The 12,094-nt window shown below is 41.4% G+C and overlaps 1 protein-coding gene across 1 annotated transcript in view; it reads right to left on the bottom strand.

Annotated features, from left to right (window-relative positions):
- Positions 1-12,094, bottom strand: part of SERPING1 (serpin family G member 1) — a gene marked incomplete at its 5' end in the record, with an annotated part of 160,201 nt that overhangs the window by 14,505 nt on the left and 133,602 nt on the right. Inside the window, one exon of the mRNA XM_082268947.1 lies at positions 746-968. Coding sequence (XP_082125073.1) covers positions 746-968 — 223 coding nt within the window. The remainder of the gene's footprint in view (positions 1-745; positions 969-12,094) is intronic.

The raw sequence follows: 12,094 nt of genomic DNA, 5'->3' as shown, positions 1-12,094 counted from the left end.
GTGCGCAATGTATCAGAAGTGACAGTAATCTACTGACATTGCACTTGTTGGGGATGGGATACAGAAAGGCTAACGCAGATGTTGGGCTTTACCTTCTAACGCTACGTTTTTGGGGACACTATACTATGGGGGAGGCTTATATATTTCTTATCTGATCTTGTATAGTTCTAATCTGTGTTCTACCAAATCACCGATCAGTATGTGCCTTCGTTTACAAAACACAGGCAAAGGAAATGATGAGATCTTTTCTACTGGAGACCTTTTTGGTTCCAGGAAGAAGAGAGTAGTTACAGTGAGTCAGAACATATGCTCCAGTAAAGATAGCAGACTCTTTACCTGCTATAGAAAAATAAAAAGCTAGCGTGCAAGTTGCTTTAAATCTTCAGCCAAAATTTTCAGTACAATACATCATTACAGACTCGCAAGTTATTTAAATAAGGCCAGCCATACAACTAATCGATATTCAGCCAGCTCAGTGAAATTAGCCAAATTGGTCGTATGGACAGGCAACTGTGTACAACTGGTCTGTCAGGTTTTTCTTGAGCAAAGATTGTATTCCCCTTTATGGGGAAGGCTCTCCATTGTCCACAGCAGGAAGAATTTATTTTCATTCAACTGCAAAGCTGGTTGAAAGAAAAAAAAATGATCCGATTCCCCCATCCACAAGTTTGATCTGGAAAGAGAAGTTGAACAAAATGATCACTTTAAGGGCTGCCTAAATCTCTAAATTGAAGGCCTTACTTACCAAGTGAACTTAAAGCGTCATTCAATCCAAAGTTGGTATCAAGTTTAATCTGAGGAAGAGACACAGATGTTGATCGAATAGGTGCCTCTTCAAGATTTTTAATGAGCAGATTCACGATTTCTTGACTTAGACGTTCCTCCATTGTTTTCAGAGCATCTGCTGCAGGTGCCAGAGGCAAGAGGATGAGAAGGCTGAAATTGTTTGACAAAGGGAATCGAGCAACCTGAGTGGACAACACACAGTGTTAGGTTATAAACAGACTCATTTTAGGCATCATTTGTATTTTTTTCTATTACATTGTGTCTTTTTAGACTCATGGAGGAGGAGGTAGGCAGTTGGGTGACAGACAGAAGGAGGGGTAGAGGGATAGAGCGCTAGGGAGGCCAGTCCTAAGTTGCTACATCCCAATAAATATGCCAATTTGCATGATGTTGTTGTCGTTGATATAAGCTCAGGGTGGCAGTGCTGGGACAGACGCCCTCTCCTAGCTGCCAGGGGAGTGACGGCTCCAGTAAGGAGGAGCGCAGAGATGCAGGAAAGGTTAGACGGGTAGTGGTAGTAGGGGACTCAATTATTAGGAGGACAGATAGGGCAATCTGTCAAAAAGTCAGTGGTCGCCGAACAGTATGTTTACCGGGCACTCGGGTTCGGCACATTGCGGATCGGGTAGACAGATTATTGAGCTGGGCTGGGGAGGGCTCAGCAGTCATGGTGCACGTAGGCACCAATGACAAAGTAAGAGGAAGGTGGAGAGTCCTAAAAAACTATTTCAGGGAATTAGGGAATACACAGAGTTGTATAAAGTACTTGAAACCCATACTTGAGTAAAAGTACAAGTGGAAGTGCTCGATCAAAAAGTGACTTGAGTAGAAGTACTAAAGTATTCAACATTTTTTGTACTTAAGTATTGCAAGTAGTTTTTTTAAAAAAATTTTGCTACTCAAGTACTGAAAGTAAAAGTACCAGTAGTTTTGAAAAAAAAATTGCTACTCAAGTACTGAAAGTAAAAGTACAAGTACTGTGTTATGTAGTTATTAAAGAAAGAAGTCAAAAGTTTGAACATCATATTGTTTTTTATTATTTCAAATGCAGCCTTTCGGTACTTAAGTACAGTAGTGAAGTACAAAAGAAAGAATAAAATCCAGGGAAACAGGAAGATCACAGAGTGTCTAGGAAATAATTTTCCTTATAATGGGAAAGTAAACACAATTAATTGGTAGTATATACCAGGAACCACAGGCAACCAAAGAAAGACTCTACAGAAAAGTTGGGGGGTAGAGGGGATAAAGATCCTCTCTAGAGGGTTGCAATAACTAGGCTCACTAATTGCTTTATGGTGCAAAATTAATTTTTATTAGGTGATATCAAGTAACATATAATGACAAACAATTTAAAGAAGCTGCCTTTGCAGCAGATATAGTGTGAAGGTAAAATCGCAGGACCCTTTGGACCAGGAAAGGTATACTGCTTTGTGAGCAGTATCCCTGCCTTACCAAGTCCACCCTGTGGAAGTAATCTTAAAGTGGTAAGATTATTTAGAAGCTTGGGTGATCGATCTCTAAGGATCCTATTCACCTCTGCTTGAGTCTAGTCTTTAGGTATGCAGATATGCCTATAAAAGTGCACTATACAGTGTATATTGATTTATGCATAGTTTATACAGAATTAGTCAAATACATATTCACATTAGGTGCATTAAATCATAGGCATAAAGCTTCTTCCGACCTTGGAGTGATAAGGAATGTTGCTGGTTTAGAATCCAGAAAGTGGTATGCGCAATAGATAAATGTTGTTATTTTTAAGTGGGGGATCAAAAAATTCCCCTTGAAAAAAGTGAGTGTGTATATATATCTCAAATGCACGTGGGTTTAATCGTTGGAGCTCGTTAATAGAGAAATATAAATATATTTGTAATCCGGATTGGTTGTATCCGGAGGTATGACACTATGCAGCGGCTTGGGGTACCATGGAGTACTAGTGTTGTGGAGAAGTAAATTGAATTATATGTCTGTGGAGGCTAAGGGGACTTCCTTTCTCTTTGCTGAGCAATATATAATTTATGGCTTCTTATAGAGCTTTTTTGGCTTGCTCGGATGTGCAGAGGGGCTCGTGGCACCCGGGACCAGGACACCTTAGTTGAGGGGAGTATATCCTTATAGGTATGAATACAGGGGTCTCTGATTAAATGCTCAAGAGTATATTTAAAGGGTGGTGAGTGTTTTCATCCGCTCACCCTTACTCACCCATAGATGTCCGGTCAACCTGCCTCGGTGTCACTGAGCTACGTTACCTCGTTTTCTTCGGGGCACCTCTAGATCCGTGTCATTGTGTGATGCAGACAGCTTTAATCGTGTCTGATCTCCCGTTGTTCTGTCTCCGGATTAAATTTCTTCGGTTACTGTGTAGTTTTCGGAGGTCCGGAAGATTAAGGTGGGGGGAGGGATTGAAGAGAGGGGTTGGAGTCGATGTCTCTTGCGTCTCCGGTACTCTCCTGGTTGCCGCTTGCATGTGCCGTACCTGTGTCCTTCATTCCATACGTGGTCGGATGTTCCTTGGTGGGGTGGGCGTGGCGCTGGCGTATGACGTTTACGCGTTTCGCGTGATGACGCACGCTTCTTCAGAACGTCGATGTACCGTTCCGCCGTTGTTTATATATCCATTGTCTTTTTCTTATTGGTCGGTTTTGTAGTATACTTAATTGTTTAGCTGAACTAGTGCCATCTAGTGGATTTAAACAGTAATGCCCTGTTTATTTTGTTCGTTCCAGTCCGTATTGATGTTAATGTGGGTCATCAATAAAAAACAAATAAATAAATCAAGAAGGCTCTCAGTGATTATATAAAAAATACTGGTAAGGACCAGCACAGTTTTTAAACCAAAATGGTGACTGAATATATTAACATTGTTGCCTCCTAATGAATTTAAATGAAATTAGGAAAGATGGCCTTTGTATATGGAGACTGGGGGGAGAGGAAGGTAGAAGATATATGAAAAAAGGGGGGGGGGGAAGAGAAAAAGGGGGGAAAATTTTTTTTTTTTTAAAAAAAATTATATATTTTTTATATATTTTTTTATATATATTTTATCATCCATCGATGAAGTGTAAGGTTTATATATATAATTAGTAAGTACTGAGATTAATTTTTATCTCTTGGTAGTCCATGATATGAATTTTTTGAATTTTTGTACTTTTATACTGGATGTGGAATAAATATGGCTTATTTTATGGATATTGTCATTGATGGTATAGATGCTTTGTTTTTGAGAGATTGACTATCTGAGTTTGTATCAGGGATCCAGGAAGACTTTCAAACTTAGTTCTTTGTTGAGGCCCTTGGGCGCTAAGGTCTCCAGTCTAAATATCCATGCTTTTTCATGGCGTAGCAGGACCTGGTCAAAGTCGCCCCGTCGTTCTGGAATGTTTAATGTCCAGAATCCTTTAACTTTTAGCCCTGTGGGCTTACCTTCGTGCTTTTCAATGAAGTGTTGTGCAATTGGTGTATCTTCCTTTAGTCTTATACTTTTTAAATGTTCTCCTATTCTAATCCGTAATGTTCTTTTGGTTTTTCCCACATATATTTTATTGCATGGGCAAGTGATTTGGTAGAGAAGGCGCGAAGTGCTGCAGTTAATAAATGACTGTATATTATAATTTTTAGTGCCTGAGGAGTTTGTGAAGGTGGTGGTTTTTTCCACAAATTCACAGATGTGGCAGTGTCCACATGGGTACATTCCTTTTAGTTTTGGTAAATCCGTGAGCCAATTTCTCTGTGAGTTTGACCTAGTAAATTCAGAGTGTACCAGGTGATCTCCAAGGTTCTTGGATCTCTTTGCCACCATCAGTGGCTTTGGGCCTACTATATTTTTCAAACAGAATAAAATAGAGATTATTGCGCTAACTTAAAAAATGTAAGCAGCTGACATCAATCACTGAACTAAGGAGGGTGATAAATCAATAAATACAAAAATATGTGCAGCGCTAGAAGAAAAAAATTCCCAACAAAATAAATTGTCCAATCGCAGGAAACATTCCACAAGTAACGTAAACAATTGATGGTGAGAAAGAGTCCAATATATAATGGTGCAAATCATATATAAGTGCAGCAAATCCCGTCACCAGTGAAGGTAGAAATATATTGCGCTCACCAGATGGATGGGACCCCAAAACACCATATAGTGTAGGAGTCAAACAGGCTTAAAAATGATGGAGTGTCCCCACAGATTTTTCACCGATTCCAACGGCAACCATGCAAATCTCCGGTAGATGGAATAGTTCAGAGATTCCCCTTCCACATGGTGGGTGGTAAAACCGAAAAAAATGGAGGGACATATAGCGTAATATTGCTAAAATCAATTTAATAACAATAAAGCTGATACACTTACAGACATCCGTGAAAGACAGGCATATAAGATGTAAAACAGCTGGGCTGACCAAGTCCTCTTTACATGTTTCGGCATTTATGCCGAAACATGTAAAGAGGACTTGGTCAGCCCAGCTGTTTTACATCTTATATGCCTGTCTTTCACGGATGTCTGTAAGTGTATCAGCTTTATTGTTATTAAATTGATTTTAGCAATATTACGCTATATGTCCCTCCATTTTTTTCGGTTTTACCACCCACCATGTGGAAGGGGAATCTCTGAACTATTCCATCTACCGGAGATTTGCATGGTTGCCGTTGGAATCGGTGAAAAATCTGTGGGGACACTCCATCATTTTTAAGCCTGTTTGACTCCTACACTATATGGTGTTTTGGGGTCCCATCCATCTGGTGAGCGCAATATATTTCTACCTTCACTGGTGACGGGATTTGCTGCACTTATATATGATTTGCACCATTATATATTGGACTCTTTCTCACCATCAATTGTTTACGTTACTTGTGGAATGTTTCCTGCGATTGGACAATTTATTTTGTTGGGAATTTTTTTCTTCTAGCGCTGCACATATTTTTGTATTTATTACTATATTTTTCAGTCTGTCTGTCATCTGCAAGATATGCCAATGTCTGTCTAGAACTTCTTTTATTTCCTTCCATTGGTTTCCAAATTTGGTAATTAGTTGGGGTGGGCCTGCGGTGTTTTTATCTTCCTTAGATTTTTGATTCGGACTAAGTAGTTGATTTCTAGTTCTTAGGCCTGCTTTCCTTTTTGCCTTTCGTAGGGTTCTGTGGGAGTAACCTCTTTCTCTTAATCTTTTGTATAGTGCTTTTGCCTCTATTAGATAGTCGCTGTATTTGGAACAGTTTCTCTTCAATCTTATGAATTGTCCAACAGGTATGTTTTTCTTTAGATGGTCTGGATGTGCACTATCTGCCCTTAGTAGGGTGTTTGCCGCTGTACTTTTTCTAAAGGTAGTAGTTCTGAATTTTCCATCTTCAAGCCAAATTTTTAAATCCAGGAACGCAATTTGAGTTTTGCTGGCTGTATATGTCAGATGAATATTTCGGGTGTTTGTATTTAATTCCAGCATGAAGTTTTCTAGTTCCTGTAGTGTCCCATCCCAGACCATGAGTACATCATCTATGTACCTCAGCCAGTAGTGAAGTAGTTCTATTTAGTTACTATACATCTCTGGGAATACATTTTAGGAGATGGACCTCCAAGAGAGGCAAAAGGAGCTTAGGGAATTGATCAAGTGGCTGAGGAACTGGTGCAGGAAGGAGGGGTTCGGATTCATGGAGAACTGGGCTGACTTCTCAGTCGGTTATCGGCTCTTTGGTAAGGACGGGCTGCACCTTAATGAGCATGGTACAGCTCTACTGGGAAGAAAGATGGCTACAAAGTTGGAGGGGCTTTTAAACTAGGTGTTGGGGGGGGGGGGGAGGTTCAAAGGTAGTAACAGTCAGCAGTGAGCAAAGGACAGAGGATTTTGTTGGAGTCAGCAGCGGCAATATAACTGTAACGTCAACTCCCGGGGTGAATGAGTGGTCAAATCACAAAGCATGAGAAAACTTAATGAGAAATACAGTCAGGTCCATAAATATTGGGACATGGACACAATTCTAATCTTTTTGGCTCTATACACCACCACAATGGATTTGAAATGAAACAAACAAGATGTACTTTAACTGCAGACTTTCGGCTTTAATTTGAGGGCATTTACATCCAAATCAGGTGAAAGGTGTAGGAATTACAACAGTTTGTATATGTGCCTCCCACTTTTTAAGGGACCAAAAGTAATGGGACAATTGGCTGCTCAGCTGTTCCATGGCCAGGTGTGTGTTATTCCCTCATTATCCCATTTACAAGCAGCAGATAAAAGGTCCAGAGTTCATTTCAAGTGTGCTATTTGCATTTGGAATCTGTTGCTGTCAACTCTCAATATGAGATCCAAAGAGCTGTCACTATCAGTGAAGCAAGCCATCATTACGCTGAAAAAACAAAACAAACTCATCAGAGAGATAGCAAAAACATTAGGTGTGGCCAATTCAACTGTTTGGGACATCCTTAAAAAGAAAGAACGCACAGGTGAGCTCAGTAACACCAAAAGACCCGGAAGACCAAGGAAAACAACTGTGGTGGATGACCGAAGAATTCTTTCCCTGGTGAAGAAAACACCCTTCACAATAGTTGGCCAGATCAAGAACACTCTCCAGGAGGTAGGTGTATGTGTGTCATAGTCAACAATCAAGAGAAGACTTCACCAGAGTGAATACAGAGGGTTCACTACAAGATGTAAACCATTGGTGAGCCTCAAAAACAGGAAGGCCAGATTAGAGTTTGCCAAACAACATCTAAAAAAGCCTTCACAGTTCTGGAACAACATCCTATGGACAGATGAGACCAAGATCAACTTGTACCAGAGTGATGGGAAGAGAAGAGTATGGAGAAGGAAAGGAACTGCTCATGATCCAAAGCATACCACCTCATCAGTGAAGCATGGTGGTGGTAGTGTCATGGCGTGGGCATGTATGGCTGCCAATGGAACTGGTTCTCTTGTATTTATTGATGATGTGACTGCTGACAAAAGCAGCAGGATGAATTCTGAAGTGTTTCGGGCAATATTATCTGCTCATATTCAGCCAAATGCTTCAGAACTCATTGGACGGTGCTTCACAGTGCAGATGGACAATGACCCGAAGCACACTGCGAAAGCAACCAAAGAGTTTTTTAAGGGAAAGAAGTGGAATGTTATGCAATGGCCAAGTCAATCACCTAACCTGAATCCGATTGAGCATGCATTTCACTTGCTGAAGACAAAACTGAAGGGAAAATGCCCCAAGAACAAGCAGGAACTGAAGACAGTTGCAGTAGAGGCCTGGCAGAGCATCACCAGGGATGAAACCCAGCGTCTGGTGATTTCTATGCATTCCAGACTTCATGCTGTAATTGACTGCAAAGGATTTGCAACCAAGTTTTTTAAAAGTGAAAGTTTGATTTATGATTGTTAATCTGTCCCATTACTTTTGGTCCCTTAAAAAGTGGGAGGCACATATACAAACTTTTGTAATTCCTACACCATTCACCTGATTTGGATGTAAATACCCTCAAATTAAAGCTGAAAGTCTGCAGTTAAAATACATCATGTTTGTTTCATATCAAATCCATTGTGGTGGTGTATAGAGCCAAAAAGATTAGAATTTTGTTGATGTCCCAATATTTATGGACCTGACTGTAAATATCCACTCATACAACACTGAGAGGAGTATACACAAATGCCAGGAGTCTAGCTAACAAAATGGAAGAACTGGAACTATTAGTACATGAGGAGGACCTAGACTTTGTGGGAATAACAGAAACTTGGTTTGATACAAGGTATTCCTTGTATAGGAAGGACAGGGAAGGGTAAAGAGGGGGAGGGGAATGTCTCTATATCAAAAATTATGTAAGGGTGGTAGGGAGGAGTGACATTGTGAAAGTGACGAGGGAGGAGGAGGTGGAATCCGTGAGGGTAAAACTCCACAGGGAAGAAGTAAGGGGGAAGTAATAGTGGGGGTATATTATATGCCCCCCAACCCGAGGAAAGAGGTGGAATTGGAACTTCTATCAGAGTTAGGAATGTCTGCAAAGCAGGGAAATGTCATCATATTGGGGGACTTCAATTATCCCGATATTGATTGGGAAATGGGGACAGCTCACTCATTAAAGGCCCATCAATTCATGAATGTCTTTCAGGACAACTTCATGTCTCAATCGGTGGATTCTCCTACTAGAAAGAATGCATTGCTAGATTACTAATAAGCAACGATCCAAGTCTAATCTCAGATGTGGCAATAGGGGACAACTTGGAATCTAGCGATCACAGGATGATCACATTTAGGGTAAATCATAGGAAGACAAGGCACAAGGGGAGCACAAGAAGAACCCTAAACTTCAGAAGAGCAAACTTTTCTGAGTTGTGCTCAATACAAGAGAGCATCAATTGGCACCTAACCCTAGAAACATTGAACATGGAGGAGAAATGTGAATGCTTTAGAAACATATTAAACAAAGGTATCACACAGTGTATTCCAATGGGAAATAAATACAAAAGAGCCAAGGTCAAACTGGGGTGGCTAAACTGTAAAGTAAAAATTCTTATTAGAGAGAAAAAAATGGCCTTTAAGAAATATAAAACGGAGAGGGCACTGTCAGCTTTCCAGCAATATAAGGAAAGTATCAAGAAATGCAAAAGTTAAATCAGGGCAGCTAAAAAGGACTACGAGAGACACATAGCAGAGGAGAGTAAGAAAAACCCTAAGAAATTCTTTAGATATATTAATAGTAAAAAAGCGAGGTCAGAGCATGTTGCACACATAAATAACGATGAAGGGAGGATGGTTACAGATGACACAGAGAAGGCAACTGTACTAAATGCTTTCTTCTCCTCAGTTTATAAAACTCTGGTCAGGCCACATCAGGAGTATTCTGTCCAGTTCTGGTCACCAATCCTCAGAAGGGATATGCTGGAACTGGAGCAAGTCCAAAAAGTGCAACTAAACTAATTAGGGGGATTTGAAGACCTTATCCTCCCTGGCGGTATGATTATGTCAGGAATTCTGTACCAAAAGCGGTACAATTTTTTGCATGGAAATTTGGCGTTATGTATCATAGGCCTACAATTCTTAGTAATTACTGACTTAAACCTGAGCAAAACAAGACTCTAGTAGACATCCCAGATGTGATAAATTTGAAACACAAATGCATGAATTATAATCTAATCAATAATATAATTTTATTATATAATATATAATATAATATATATATATATATTATATTATATAATAAAATTATATTATTGATTAGATTATAATTCATGCGTTATATTATATATATATATATATATATATATATATATATATATATGCGTATATATATGTGTGTGTGTGTGTGTATATATATATATGTATGTGTGTGTGTGTATATATATATATATATATATATATATATATATATATAATATAAATGTTATGTGTTTGTGCTTTGTGCAATGTTCAACTTTTGAATTTCCCTCCCTAGTTCCGCTCCCATGCAGCATTGCTGCTGCAGGGAACGGAACTAGGAAGTCATCATACTGACGGAGGACGGACGAGCGGCGGGGATCTCAGATGGCTGGCGATCACAGCAATGGGAGATCATCGCTGGATCGCCAGGAGAAGGTAAGAGACACCGCTGGGCGCTCTGCACATCCACCCCGAGCGTGACTCGGGGATACCGATAACAGCACGGAAAATCCACCCAAGTCACGCTCGGGGATACCGCTAGGCAGGTTAATTATGAGGAGCGATTACAAGTGATTAATTTATTCTCCCTTGAGAAAAGACGCCTGAGAGGGGACATGATAGTGATTTACAAACACCTCAATGGCGATCACAGCATAGGAAATAAACTATTTAGTCTAAGAGAATGTAATAGGACATGTGGCCACACAATGAGATTAGAGGAGAAACGGTTTAACCTTAAGCTGTGTAGGGGGTTTTTCACTGTCAGGGCGGTAAGAATGTGGAACTATCTTCCACAATTGGTGGTATCAGCGGGTAGTATCAATACTTTTTAAAGACTCTTGGGACTTCCGGTTCCGGCGCCTCATGAGACGGTAGTGCAGCACGGCGGCTCCGGCATTGTCTGCCTATTAAACCGGCTCCCTACCGCCCACGGACTCCTCACTGCTCCCCGCTCACCTCACCGCTGCAAAGCCGCTCTTCATGGACCGGTTCGTGGTCCACACCACTGCGGGGATCGTTTCCACCACCAGACAGGACGGCTCGCTCCCTGCATCCCAGGCAGGTAATATGGCCGCTTACCTCCACGTGGGGGTGCTCCGCAACCCTGCGTCTCCCGCTGATCCAAAGGCAGATCCCCCTGATGAACAATGCCAACGCCTGGCACAGGCAGTGGCTGCTTTTCTGTCCCCCACCATCTCAGCCACGGTGGAGAGGGCAGTGACAACAGGGATATCCCAGCTCCGCAAGGAGCTGGGAGATCATGCAAAACGCCTGTCTGAGGTGGAAAGCAGGAGGAGATTCAAAGTTCATTCACTACTGACAATACAGTGCAAAAAACCCAGCAGTACATACTGGAGAAACTTGATGACCTGGAAAATCGGTCACGCAGAAACAACTTAAGAATTATTGGCCTCCCAGAATCCTTTGGCACGGGCTCCCTTACTGACGTTTGCACTGTCCGTATTCCACATGCCCTGGGCATTACCGCGCCATGCATTATTGAATGGGAACATCGTCTAGGCTCTCCCTCCAATGAGCGCCGCTCCCCGCGCCCTGTGATAGTGCGATATCTGAATTATGTTGACAGAACCACTATACTTAAGTCTTTCCGTAATGCCAAGCACCTTCAACTTGATGGACACCGCCTGCTCCTCTTCGCCGACTACTCCCAGGAGGTCGCCCGCCGATGTAAAGCATTTCAACCTTCCTGCTCTGCACTCTTCCAAAAAGGTGTCAAATTCACCTTAGCTCACCCTGCCATTCTCCGCTTCACTGATCCCTCTGGCGATTCTAAGTCTTTTACCCATCCCAACGAAGCTGCTGATTATATTCGGTCAAGCCTCCACATATCTCTGGACACTAATCCCCCTACTGCTCCCTCCTTCTCACCCGGATCTCGAGATTTCCAAAGCCCGAGAAAGGATTCCCCGAAAAGGGCACGCTTCTCACACAACTCTAAATAGTCCGCTTTCATGACCGTGCCTCCTATCTACTTCCCATCAAGGCTGCCTGTCCTGATTGCCTACTCCTGATTGCTATTGCTTTCGGACGCAAAGGTTACTATCTCAAGGCTATGTTTTCTTTCATTACATGAGTTATTCCGTATTATGTTTAAAGTTTTTGCTTTGAGTTTAATGCTTCCCCCGTGATAGTGGGTCTAGATTGCTAACCCATTCCATGTCCCTGGTTGCCACTCAATTGC

Source organism: Pelophylax lessonae, assembly GCF_965119305.1.
Source record: "Pelophylax lessonae genome assembly, chromosome: 9".
Lineage (NCBI taxonomy): Eukaryota > Metazoa > Chordata > Amphibia > Anura > Ranidae > Pelophylax > Pelophylax lessonae.
The sequence above is the reverse complement of the archived record's forward strand: the minus strand, read 5'-3'. Positions and strand labels throughout refer to the sequence as shown.